Below are 14,205 nucleotides of genomic sequence, written 5' to 3'. Positions count from 1 at the left end.
AGCTCTAACCGGCCACTCAACCATATGGAGGTCCACGGATTTAAATTATTTAGCCTAATCGCTTCATTACTTTTTATATCTGCCTAGCCCGCTAATCTCTTTAATTTGGCCACTTGTTTTTTCCCCCGCCTTCATCGGTATCCATAGCCTATCTCTCTGAGGGCCTTCATTCATTCTTCTCTAAAACCCTAACAGAGATCACTTTCGAAAATATAGGCCTATTTTGTTAAGTGAAATAAGAAAAGCTGTGTCTCTATTCAGGCTACAAAATCAAGCGTGCTATTAATGGCCTAAAATCCACCGCATAAAAAGATAGGGCTATAGATTTGCATAATTCTAATCATTATTACTGTTATCATTATTTAACGGCAATACGGACCATTAGGGTCATGCCTGCGCGCGCACTACAATGTCCCTGGAGAGCGAGCAGCCAGTGGAGCACATAATGAAGGATGTGCTGATATCGCTACTGCTGCCCGCGACTCACAAAAGGAAACAATCCCCTAATCTAGCCTACTGCCTTGTAGTTTTCAAACTCAACCCGTCATTTCAGCGAGTGCCATGGAATCTCTCTCGGTCTTCGCGCTTTAAAGCACAAAGTGGTCACGAATAAGGCTATAGCCTAAGCAATGTGCGCTCATGTCTGAGGAAAAATACTGACAAGACACCTAATGAACCGTAAACTACAACGGGAAATCCGAGGCAACTAAACCCACAGTCTCAGTCCCTCCGGTGAGATATCAAACTATGCGTTTGGCCTCTCCTCAGTAGCTGCGTGGTAATATAAATGTACTGATGACGTTTCGTTTTGATTAAAAAATAGAAGACAGAGGTGGTGGAGAGGAGGAGGAAAATAAGAAAAAGGGAAAGAGGGCTAAATTAAAATGGACAAGAAGCAGGTCAAGTTTATGGCGATGCTTTCTCGGGCTAATCTCCCCGGGTCGGTTTCCGGATCAAACCGTAATGGGGCAATAATGGAAACATTATACAGAGAAATTTTCATTCCGATGGAATCTAAAACGGTCTTAATCATATGCAAATAACAGCGCCTCGCGGAGAAGTGACCCAGAAGACACCACACTGAATATTCCCAGTAGAGAGAGAGAGAGAGAGAGAGAGAGAGAGAGAGAGAGAGAGAGAGAGGGGGAGAGAGAGACAGAGAGAGAAGAGAGAGAGAGAGGAGAGAGAGAGAGAGAGAGAGAGAGAGAGAGAGAGAGAGAGAGAGAGAGAGAGAGAGAGAGAGAGAGATGTGACATTACCTGATCAAGAGGCCCGGATGATCTTGTTATTTCCTCGTTGTCCGATTTTGATCCGCCCTCTCTGTCGTCGATCACCAAGTCGATGGGCATCTTTCCTTTCAGACAGCTGATGTACCGGTGACAGAAATTGTCACATAGTTCGTGTACCTATAGAAAAACATACAAGAAAACAACAACAACAACAACAAAGGACATGAGGTACTGTATATCTGACACATGAAATATATCTGACACATGTCTGCAACTACAAAGCTACAAGCCACTTGGACAACCTGGTCCAAATGGGTCGAGGCGTGCAGGTGGTGTTGCAGTGCGCTCCCACGTGACCAGCCGAATCCAGAAATATGAAGTAACTTTATTACAGAGCAAAATTGAGACTTCAATGAAAATTGACAATGACAAGAAGACTCGCGGGCTACAACCTAGTCAACAGCCGTGTTAAATGTATCCGTGCCCCAGGTTGTGTCCATTAGTGAGGTGGTGGGGTGACCCGACTGATTGACATTTAAGGTAAACTGCTTAATTTCCTCCAGTTATTCCATTATCACTACCGACCCAACCCGGTGCATGTCGCCTGGTCATGCCGAGGATGGTGCATGCTGTATGCGCTAAATGCATCGTTACACATCGCTACAAAATGCTGCTACAGCCTGCAACGACCCTTCTGTTATATCATGTTTTGAATGTTATTAAAATAGCCCAACACTCGGCCTACTGAAAGTTAATTAACAATAATTTCAACTGATCAATTGTGTGGACAGTGGGCTACCATTGGTAAAACATATCAATATACCATGTAAAAAATTACCTCACTAATGTCACTCCAATCTAGGCTACAGCGGGCTACTTCTCTCGGCCTTTAGCGTTCTCCAATACCTAAAGCGCGTATAACATACTTTAAGTTATATAATGAATTCACCTTGTATGTAATTTACACCAAAATAAACTATTAGCTCTCAGAAAGATTTGGGCGCAGAGATATCCGCTCCATGCAGTTGTAGCAGCTTGCGTTGTGATTAGGCTACAACGCGGAAGAGAAATAGGTCCCATGATTGATTTCGACACTAATTATAGCCGACTAGAAAAATATATTTATGCAAATGTCGCCCATAGCTATGAAGTGTGACGCGGCCAGGCAGCAACAGGGAGGTGAGCTGGGGTTTTACCTTTTCCAACTCCAGGAGATGAAACCGTAAAACTTGAATGGCTTGAATCATCTGAAAAATGTAAATAACAATACAAAAAAAGATTAGCTTGTAAAATGTCCTAATATGAAATAGGCATATGTTTCTGGATAGGGTATAAGAATCTACAATGGAGAAAATGATTCATGTTAAATTGGATTTTGAATTTGGATTTTATGTCGGGCTGATATTCAACATTATAAGCGTACGGCATTACAACATTGGCTAATCAATCAGCCATAATAGAAGCTATCCCAGACATTAGCATTAGATAGCCTACATTACAAGTGAAAACTATTAGCATAATAACTTTTCATCGAGGGACAAGTAGTCCAAATCCATTTGACAGCTTTCTAATGCGGCCCTGAAAAGATGGTTATCTGCGGTGACAACGGAGGGTTATCATGAAATGAAACAATCCGGACTGGAGAACAACAACCTCCAGTCGTTGGATGAACTTTTTCAACTAACAGCGTCTCCTACTCAGAAACCGTGTCATAATATGAAGGCAAGCCCTGATATGTTGGATACATCCACGTTTACTCTTAGTCCTTAGCCCACTTCTTGTATAATCAAATCAATGTTTGTCTTACCAGGTTATCCAGTTCTGGATTCGATGAAAATAACGGCTTTTCTGCCCGAATCTAAAACCACAAAATCATGAACACTTCAACACTTATGGGCAATATCCGTGAGAAAAGAATAATGTATTTAATATTAAAATAATATTCCCAATATTGAACAATGTGTTAAACATGAACTACTATTTAATGGCATAACAAATACTATAGGCTACTTCTAAACAATGCACGCTTCAAAACATTTCCAATGGTAAACTTTACAATAACATTTAATTACACGAACAAAATACACAGCTTAAACACATGGGCTTATGATCAGCCACACACAATCTATAATCGTATGCATAATGTAGCCTATGTTAATAACGCATAAGGTTTTTTTTACCGACCTGTTTTGCAAACACTGCTATATCTTCATTGAAAGATTCCGATGAACAAACGTCTCCTCCCGCGACCCCAGGCTCTCTGGGCGTGCAAGTCGCTAATTCACATTTCTCAAAAATCAGTGCAAGCAGGGGGAACAGGGGGTGCCTGCATGGAATCAAACACAAAAGCAAATGTCACCGCAGAGAACAAGGCCGGGGTCAACACTGGTTCTATAAGCTAGTCTCAACAACTAGGCATAGCTCTGGGAATTGGTGATATGTGTGTACTGTTTTATGTATGGTGTTTATAGTCTATTAGTGCAGAAAAATATTCAAACGATGTAGTTTTTACTGACAGATAATTGTGTCAAATGATTTGAATAAAATTTACTTTTTTTTGTGCATCACTGTATTTTCTCCTTGGCCTATAGGCTAGATCTGCCTTTGTCTTTGAAAATATCAAAAGTTTAACATGTGCAATTTGTTCCATTTTAGTCTCATTTGTAAGTCGCGGATATGACCGTTGTGAATATGTTAGGGCCAATGTCTAGAATGTAAGAAAATATGGCGCTCTCAAGGAAGCCTACCATTGAACTGAGTAAATAGTTAAATTATTTGTGTGACATGTTCAGTCACCGTACATACATCATGCTTTGGAATTTTAATTAACTCATCTAAATTAATGTAGGGTGTGCATAATTTGGGGTGTCTGTTTTATTACATAAAACTCCTCGAAATTGTCCATATAACATGACCATTGCACACCATTTAGTTATATTAATGTGTAGTAATCAATTACAGGTCCTTGTAAAACCACAATAAACTAATTCGAATTTTAATTTCCAAAACATATAGCCTAAAATGTGCTGCTGCACATAGTAGCAATTGGTCTAAGGGTCACGGGTTCATAATATTGCATATTTAGTGTAAGGAAATATTGTAGCCTATATTTTGAGTACATAAAGCATACAACTTTGTGCCAAGTTATATAAGTCAACACAACTTTTGACAATAAATTATTTGCACAAAAAAAGTTCCAAAACAACAATAATTCCCAAGTAACAACCCCACGTGTATTTTACTTTTCCCAACCGCTCTTCACAGCCTAATAGTCTACACACGTTCAACTCCAACAAGAAAATCAACCAAAAGAAGAAATCCCACACAAAGTTGTTCATATTATAACCTCCGTAAGCTACAGTCACCTACCCGTATATCTGGTCTTTATCTCTCTTCAGGGCGTCGTTGACGGACGAGCCCATGCTAGGCGGCATGGCGTTGCTGTGGGCTGTGTGCGGGTACTGGTGTGAGTGTAGCTGGGGACCGTGGTTGAGGTGGACGGCCTGCATGGAGCGGGCACCGTGCGGGTCGCCGTACATGGTGGTGGGGATACCCACCCCGTCCATCCCGTAGTGGGGCAAGTCTTCGTACTGTATACACAATAACAACACAGTTTCGTACTGAATGGCCAGTTATAGGACTGTGGTGGTTTTACGCACTTTGCAGATAATAAAATAATGGGTAAATAGTAATCTACCAATGAATGAATAAATAAAAAGTGAAGTCTATCGAGGTTGGCCTTAGTGACCTTGTTTATATTCAAGCATATAATACCCCTAAAGTTCAACTGTAGCTCTAAGTGTATTTTAGATATTTACACCACCATATAAGAAATAGTAACAAAATAGGGATAATGTCGTTAAAATATTATTCAAATCTGATGTTTAATTCCAAAGCTAGGCTACTAAAATAGCAAAAAGTGAAATATATATGAGGGGATAAAACGGATGACATGCATGTATGTTTCGTCTTTGTGTATTTTGAATGATTTGATCGTAGGCTTTCACAACATCAGTCTCTTTAATTGCAGTGTTTGCTAATTTTAGAGCATCATTACAATTGTGTAACATTGGTTACTCTGTTATTACACGCCAAATACACCATCATTAATATATTTAACAAACGCAGTTAAATAGATGTTTCTGTTTCTCATAATGATGATCACTGAAGATGTCTAGTATAGACAAGATCTATTCATGAACATTTAAACCAAAGTAATTTGTAGTTACAAGTTGTCTACATATTTTCCATCCCCATACGCCCATACTAAATGTGTGCCTGAATATGCCTTTTCACATAGACATACAACACGTATATGACGTTGACTAAAAGTTAAAACAACATTTATGTTGGGTGCCTGTTTCTTTATCGAATTAATGAGTGATTTTTAATGATGTATTGTGGACTCTGAAGGTGGCACGGTATTATAAAGACTACCATTTAGACCCCGACACGTGGAGAGGTGCAAAAAGAACCCGCGTGGGACTGATGTAGAGCCTCTCTCCAACAAGCAAAAGGTATTTGGGTAATAAGTGTGATCTCTATTTTACAATTGCTTATTTAAAAAAAAATATTATTAATTCTGCCATCTAGTCGAGTAATTCCGGGGTTTTTAGGCTGTGTATCAAATCATATGTCATCACATCATGACAAAAATGTGCTTTATTAGCATATGCAAAAATGTATTTTTTTACCCAAATTACTCAATTAAACGTTATTAGGCCTACTTTGTAATAAACTACAGTTGAGGATGCAATTCTAGATGTTAATGAATTATAAACTCAAAAACACTCAGAGACTCAAACTTCAAAGCATTTACATGATTTTGATTAATTACAAAAATGACTAAAGTCATGTAAATTCGACTTTGGAAGTATAAAGGTTGGGTTTGTTTAGTCCCATTGCTCCTTGTTTATCTTCCAGTAACTGGCCTGTCAAGACTAATCTGGAAACAGCAGATAGGATGACACTTCTAATGTCCCTAGTCGGGGCGTACGCGAAGCAGCAAATATGTGCGTCCGTGCGTAATATTGTGCCAAAGATGCAAAACTGCAAAACACGGAATTCGGTCCAGCGGGGTCTTGAAGAAGAAAATAAAGTTTCGCCGCGAGCGTCTGTCATTGGCCACGTTACCGTGTTCATGGCTTTGCATTTTCACACAGTGGAGTTACAGTGAAACTTTTCGGGATAGCCTTGCTACGTACCCGCTGCGCCATATCCCTCCTCTAGTCCCTCTCTTCTTCTCTCCTTTCACTTCGGATATATCCCCTAAGAGGCCAGGGTGAAGAACAAATAAAAACGCAAATTCCAAATGCGAGATCTTTCAAGATTCCGTATTTCTTGCAAGAGAAAGGCAACGATGAATTCAAGCTAGCCCTCTTCAGCTCAAGTTCAGTCCAAAGCAACCGTGAATAGGGCCTGAGCTATCCCCAGGGCAGTGGCATAGGGAGAGAAAACCCAGTCTTATTTAAAAAAAAAAAAAACAGTATGAAAATACCCCTCAAAACAAAACTAGCGAAGTCTCATGGCTTTTTGCCACCACGCCTGTCAATCAAACGCCGAGGCTTGTCAAAGTAGCCCGGAATGAATGATGATCCAGGGCGCGCTTCCACGGGTTAGCACACCTAACGTGAATAGTCAAATGCACACAAAAAATTCAGCTCACTCGTTTTTCTTTTGATCACTCTCGGCTCCTGGGTTGATTTTTTTTAAAACGCAAAAGCCCTGTAAAGGAGATCAGGGGAGGTGGGGTGATAATTCAGGCTTAGTCTTTCTTAAAGGAGCAGCCCTCGATCGATGCTGTGCTCAGCCGCCAACTCCTCGTTGGTTTGTGTACAATGGGCGCGAGTAGTTGGGAAACGCGACTGAGGAGTGGATATGGACCAGACTGCCGAAACCCGGAAGTAGTGGTGGCCATAACAGGTCGCGTTATACACAATGCGAATGGGCTACATCAAGTCGCGCGGAGAGGAGGGGGGTGTCGTGGGAGGACCTTCGAAAGCTCGAGTTGAGCAGTCAGTGGGTATTCCGAGCTCCTGTCTGTTTGTGTTCTAGACTACAGGGAGAATATCCCTCAACCCCTGGTGCTGTTGCTCTGGTCAAAGCCATGCATGCATAGCTGTAGTCTCGTTGTGTGAGATATCACCCTGACTCTTGGTAGTGTAGTCGACTTTACTCTAGTGTTTGTTTGACTCATGTTTTTTTCTTCTATTTACAAATGTGGATTTTCCAACTAATCCCAAGATTACGATTATCGTTTTAGGACTTTGATGCCATTCCAGATTTTAATAATCTGAAAACTAGTAGGCTACTAGAAGAAGAGAACCCAATGGGAACACACTGGTTGGATCAACGTTGTTTCCACCTCATTTCAATAAAATTATGTTGCACCAATGTGGAATAGACGTTGAATTGACATCTGTGCCCAGTAGGAAATGCCTTTCATTATGCTAATCTAATTATATTTATATCCGTGACAAATCCATGTTTTTGAACGGTAGTTAAATCTTAAATATCCTTCTAAAGTGCTCTTGGTGCTCTTTGACTATTTGAGCAGGTTCCACATTGAACAGGTCTAGGTACTGAATCATTCCTATTAATGCAAGCCCAAGTCTACTCATCTCTGTTATTGTGGAAATGTCTTTATCTATTTGGACTAGAACTGGGCGGGACTCCCTAAAAACATGTAATTTCCATACAGCTATGACTTTTCGTAGTAGGTTAGGAGAATTTATGCAGCAGGTTAGGAAGATTAACATAGCAGTTTAGGAGACTTAGGTTAAGGTTAGGAAAATGGTTAGTGTAAGGGTTAGTGAAAATGCTCTCCTAACCTGCTATGAAAAGTAACTTGTATCGAAGTGGTATGTTTTTAGGGAGTCCCATAATTGGCTTCTGCAAAACAGCTGATTCATGATTTCATAGCAAACTTTTACATTAGACTTTACATTGTCTTACAGCCTATTGGATTTGGGAGAAATTGTTGAGTTGCTTGATTAGATATATATATATATAGTTAAATTTGATGAAGTTAGGGTGCCCAATACTGTATAGGCCATTGACAACATTTTGGTATTTTTGGGTAAAATATATATATTTGTTACTAACAATCTGTTTACTAAAGCATTTGGATGGTGCTGTATAATTGGTCTTTGTTTAAAAACTGAAGCTGAAAAACTCACTAGATTAGAGTCTCTCTATCATGTCAGCTTCATGTTGCTGTCAGAGTGCTACAGCGGGCTCCAGTTCTCCATGTGCCCTCCGTCACCCATTCCCCCTCGCCAGCGCCGAATGGGCCGTTCCGAGTCGCTGCGTGCTCACGGAGTCCGCCAGGGGTGTCCAATGGAAGCACGGCACAGTGATGCGAGCCCCCTATTGGATCTCGAGATGATCAATTATTTGGTGATTGATCGATTTCAGGCCACATTGGTGGGGAGGTGCAAAACAAAACATTGCTCGCAAATTAAAAACATGTCTTTTGTAATAAGTCTATATATAAATTTCGCAAAATGTTTGAATATTTCACAAACCCTAGCTCGTTCTCATTTGTCTTTTAGGCTTCTCGCTCTTCGCTCTCTCTCTCGTTCTCTCTCTTTCTCTCAACAACACAATAACACACACAGTTCTATTTTCCATCTCTTTCCTTGTCCTTACTTTCTAAAACTTTTTATAGATCGCCTATATATACAATATCTATGAATTTTAAACCTATATAATAACTCATTATACATTTTATCGGGTTGATCCTACCCCAGATTAAAAACTTTAACTTTGTTAAATATTCTCTAGAATCGGATTACCGTGTTATTTCGTCAATAAATTAAATTTTATTCCTCACAATGACCCCTTTGTCACCGTGTGCAGATAGGACTATATAGCTAACTGCTGAGTGTAAAAGGGCAGCCCAATTTATAATATTTATTTACAAATCGATTTATGGAAAAGGACCATAGATCTATTATATTAGGCCATACAACTCTGATATCAATGAAAATTGTTGACAAAGTATACATTGAAATGTATGAATTTCTTTATCATTTTCAATACAATATATGGTTGTATTGCTTGAACTAGGTGGATGTGTACATGTTAGTCTACATTACTGGTAAGAAGCTATTCAAAGAGTTACTACACTTGTTTCAACACAAATGCCAGGAGAGAGTGGACTACAGGCTGTATGGGTATATTCAGCCTGGGCAGCTATATGTGCATATACATGTTACATTTCTCTCTCTCGCTCTCTATTTATATATATGTATTACCTGTACGTATAGACTACTTATTTCACAAAAATGCCAGGAGAGAACGGCCTTTCATACGGCTCGGATATATCTTCTGATTATGCTAAGCCATCCCGTCGCTGTTCATAACGTGTTACTCCAAACGCCCTGATGACAAGGTGTTTGAAGTTAGCCTGCAGATTCATCTGTCATCGATCATAATGCCCCGCTGCCAGCCGTACTGTCATATCAGATAATACAGCGTTCACACATTCAGACGCGACTCCCGTGGTACCTCCACCACCAGTCCCGAGCGGTGGGATCCACATTTACAGGCACGAAATGACTATTAAAGCCGCGTGCACCGACCGACCGATGAGTGAGGCATGTAAGGGGCTTGGGGCAGACACGTAACGGGCTCGGTGGGACTGGGAAAGCTATATGAAGGCGGTGGACACACGGGAACATGGAATTCCCGGGGAATCGTGGGTTACGCACAAGGATGGAAGCTAAACATTTACGATAAATTATCTACGCATATCGATTAGACCTCGTTGTATTCCTTTTACTTTCAGTAATTCATGGGTGAGTAGTTATCTCTCCTAAATGGTGTTTTTCTACATGAACTAGCCCAATGCAGCCTATATGGTGGAAACGTGAGTGAAAATATCCTCACCTATTATTAGGCACTAAAAAATGATTTATTTACGTTAAGAAATATTAGATTTATTGAGATATACATTTCGTTTTACAATGCATGACTGGATACCACATGGCATTTAGCCCTCGTAATTCAGAATTGTGTGTCTCTCTCCATCCAACTAAATTGGTCGTCTTCGTAAATAGCTCGAGCCTGGTCTAAATTGACATGGAAAGGTGAATTACATCAACGTCTAGGCTACTAACTGCTGTCACAGAACCAGAGTGGCATTATAAAGTAATTAAGTTGCTTCAATTACCGTCTATAAAAGGACGTTACAGACCACAACAGGGACAAGCAGCAATACTTTCCCTCTTGCTCTTTAGGTTTCTCATTGGCGAGGGTCAGCTCATTCTAGAGAGAACAAATATCATAATTTCATCTTTAATCTGCTTCCGGAGGACGGATAATGTCATGAGTCATGTAATGAAATCAGAAGGTATTACTTTTCTGACAGTCAAATCTGAGTTGACAGCCACATTCGATTGACATAACAATTAGAGACATTGTTTGAGAGTAGTGCACGGGATGGTCAACGTGTTGACCTGCAGTGTAATTTAGGGAAGGGGAGAAAAGTAAAGTAAATTAAGGATTAAACAATGTCGTGCTGGAAAGTTGTCATTGGGGGAAAGTCATATAGGCCGGTGTTTTAATATTGGAATAAAACAAGTTGTTTTTAAAAATCATTATTTCTCAACTTTATGCACAACTTTCTAAATGGACTAATACCATGCCCTTTAATAGGCCTACAACTTAATTACATTAAAACAATAATGAATCATATTTTCCAAGCCATGAGCATAGCCTTCTGTATGATTCACGCCTCTCGAAAAAGTTTGAAATATCAAGTCTACATTAGCAAAGAAACCCCATAGACTATAATGTCCGTGTATTTGTCTTTCCTAATAATAGTCCTCAACTTCTCTCCCTAAAAGCGCCTGGCACGGCGTGGTTCAGGAGTCAAACGGAGGTCAATCTTTATCAGCCCGGCAGCAATGCGCCCAAACGTGTTAGGATCCGTAGAGCTACAGCCACAGCACAGGCCATCGCTGGATTCTGTCTTCTAGCAGCATGTAGTCCGAACGGTTGGCTGGAAAATATAGCTGTTTAGATCGGGCTACTTGTTAGATACGTCGGTAAAAGTTTTTAGCGTATTAAAATGAGTAACACTAGCATTGCGAATAATGTCCATTTGCTCTCCTTGCATTATATCCAAAGTATTGTCTACAATGTAGGCCTAATAATTATCTGCGAAATATTGAAATGAATCAGTCTAAAACAATATTAGGATATATAAACGAAATGGCCTGATAGTTTGAACTCTGGTTGAAGTGTGTGGTTACAGTAGCCTAGCCTATACACTTGCTAAAAATAAAAAAGTACAATTGAGTGTATTGTTTTATAACCAGGGCGCGTCTTTATTTAGAACTGAATGAAATCCTCTACATCAATAATTCCGAAGATTTTTTTGCAGGAATATTATTATTTTGACTTTTAGAGGAAGTTTTGGATACATTTACGGGGCGGCAGGTAGCCTAGTGGTTAGAGCGTTGGACCTGTAGCCGAAAGGTTGCTCAATCGAATCCCCGAGCTGACAAGGTACAAAATCTGTCGTTCTGCCCCTGAACAAGGCAGTTAACCCACTGTTCCTAGGCTGTCATTGTAAATAGGAATGTGTTCTTAACTGACTTGCCTAGTTAAATAAAGGTAAAAAATATATATTTTGAAAAATACAGTAAGCAACTTGGTATTGAAAACTATATTTGAGGTGTAGTGTCAAAGTAAATTATTATAGGCCTGTATTAAAAGTTGAGATATTACAATCGAGATCGCAATTTTATCCTCAATTGTCATGAGCTGATCACACACACACAAACACACACCAGGAACTCAGGAACTCAAGAACTCAAGAACTCAGGAAGTCAGGAACTCCACACCATGAGAAATAAACATCAGTGACGCCCTGCAATACTTAGAAAAATCGAAATAGACATATTCATCAATGAACAGCACATTTCTAAACCGTTGTCTTTCCACTAGTCTAATGATAGTGTGAATTATCTGTAAGAATTACATTTCGATTCAGGTACTTGTCATTTGCACAAGACAAATGTTACTGTTTGCTATAGGATGCCTTTCTCTTTGATACACAACGTTAACGCTTAATCGTTTGCGCCTTCTACCGGCGTTAGGATAAACTACATGTATTATCAACGGTAAGGTGACAGAACTAAGGTTGAGCGAACAATTAAACTTCATCAACATTACAAACAGCTATTATCATTTTTAATAAAAAAAATATATATTTTGAAATTGAGTTTTCTTTAAAAAGCCCGTTGCCTATTGGAAAGGATTTATAAGTTGACTTATTTAATACCGGACATGATCACAGTGGAACATTTAAAGCACAACTAGAAATGCTTACTATTACATTAACAAAATATAGCAGGCATTTCCTAATTTACCTAACGTGGATATAATATGATGAGTATGGTTGTTTCAATTATTTTGGATTTAGTCTGTGCTCCCTTGTTTGTCTTTTAAGCTTGGTGACAATAAATATTTTCATGTAAATATTCTTTATGTTTTGTTTGCATGTGTGTGAATGAATGTCCCATTGACCATAGATAGGCCTGCAGTAAACAGCCTAGTGTGAGAGAATTTACTATATAGTCTTTTCTCTCACAATTTAATGATGGGCTGTTTACTGCAGGCCTATATATATTACAAAACATTAAGAACACCTTCCTAATATTGGGTCATAATTCTGTGAAATTGTTCAAATAGCTCCAGTCCCCGGAGAAGAAACAGGACTTATTATCAGTATATATGGAGATGAAAAGACCCAGAAGTAATGTAGGCTGATAACCACAGGAACTGGGAGGCGGCATGAAACCAAGAAGATGTGGAAATGACAATAATTAAAATGGAATATGCTGTACATTATTTGAAGCATAGTGATAAAGTAGCATGATTACACACGCACGCACACACACACACACACACACACACACACACACACACACACACACACACACACACACACACACACACACACACACACACACACACACACACACCACCGGGTGTAATAATAGATCCACTGTTCTCTGAATACTACCACTCAATTTTCACATTGTGGCAGCGGTCACAGGTCATTGGTTGTAGTGTTGCTAACATGGTGTGCATCCCAAATGGAACCCTGTTTCCTATGTAGTGCACTACTTTTGCCCAGGGGGCTCTGCCATTTGGGATGCAAACATAGAGGATACAGTCATGTTAAAACGGCAGGTAGTCTAGTGGTTAGAGTGTTTTCGTCAGTAATCGAAAGGTTGCTGAATCGAATCCCCGTCATGGTAAATAACAATTTGTTCTTAACTGACTTGCCTAGTTATAAAAAATAAACTCAGGGATACATACAGAACACACCACTCTAACCTCTCTCTCTCTTTTTTCTCTCTCTTTATCCCTACCTCCTCCATCATCTACCTCTCATCTCCCTCTCTCTTTCCCTCCCTCCCCCACCCCCTCCCTCTCTCTTTCCCTCCCCCTCCCTCTCTCTTGAACCACCCACCACCCACCCCCTCCCTCTCTCTTTCCCTCCCCCTCCCTCTCTCTTTCCCTCCCCCTCCCTCTCTCTTTCCCACCCCCTCCCTCTCTCTTTCCCTCCCCCTACCTCTCTCTTTCCCACCCACCCCTCCCTCTCTCTTTCCCTCCCCCTCCCTCTCTCTTTCCCTCCCCCTATCTCTCTCTTTCCCACCCCCTCCCTCTTTCCCTACCTCTCTCTTTCCCTCCCCCTCCCTCTCCCTCAACATTTGTCATTTGTGCTGTTATTTCAGGTGTGTTAATGTTGTCAGAGACACTCTGAAGGGGAGAGAAGAGAGAGAGAGAAGTAGAGAGAGAGGAGAGAGAAAGAGAGAGGGAAAGAGGGATAGAGAGAGAAAGAGAGAGAGAGAGAGAGAGAGAGAGAGAGAGAGGAGGGGAGAAAGAGAGAGAGAGAAAGAGGGAGGGAAAGAGAGAGAAAGAGATGAGGGAGGGAAAGAGAGAGAGAAAGAGGAGG

At 40.3% G+C, this 14,205-nt stretch overlaps 1 protein-coding gene across 4 annotated transcripts in view; it reads right to left on the bottom strand.

The window, feature by feature from the left end:
* Positions 1 to 8,530, bottom strand: part of meis1b (Meis homeobox 1 b) — a 197,897-nt gene extending 189,367 nt beyond the window's left edge. Inside the window, exons 1-6 of one of the 4 annotated variants that reach the window (XM_045701809.1) lie at positions 8,408 to 8,530; positions 4,599 to 4,819; positions 3,414 to 3,555; positions 3,037 to 3,087; positions 2,426 to 2,476; positions 1,260 to 1,406 (exon numbers count right to left, since the gene is read on the bottom strand). In XM_045701809.1, the coding sequence (XP_045557765.1) occupies positions 1,260 to 1,406; positions 2,426 to 2,476; positions 3,037 to 3,087; positions 3,414 to 3,555; positions 4,599 to 4,795 (588 nt within the window). In that variant the 5' untranslated portion in view covers positions 4,796 to 4,819; positions 8,408 to 8,530. Of the gene's footprint in view, positions 1 to 1,259; positions 1,407 to 2,425; positions 2,477 to 3,036; positions 3,088 to 3,413; positions 3,556 to 4,598; positions 4,820 to 6,433; positions 7,141 to 8,407 lie in introns of those variants that run through there. The other 3 variants (XM_045701811.1, XM_045701808.1, XM_045701810.1) reach the window with 3 other exon arrangements.
* Positions 8,531 to 14,205: the final 5,675 nt, after the last annotated feature.

Source organism: Salmo salar, chromosome ssa18 (genome assembly GCF_905237065.1).
Source record: "Salmo salar chromosome ssa18, Ssal_v3.1, whole genome shotgun sequence".
Classification (NCBI taxonomy): domain Eukaryota; kingdom Metazoa; phylum Chordata; class Actinopteri; order Salmoniformes; family Salmonidae; genus Salmo; species Salmo salar.
The sequence above is the reverse complement of the archived record's forward strand: the minus strand, read 5'-3'. Positions and strand labels throughout refer to the sequence as shown.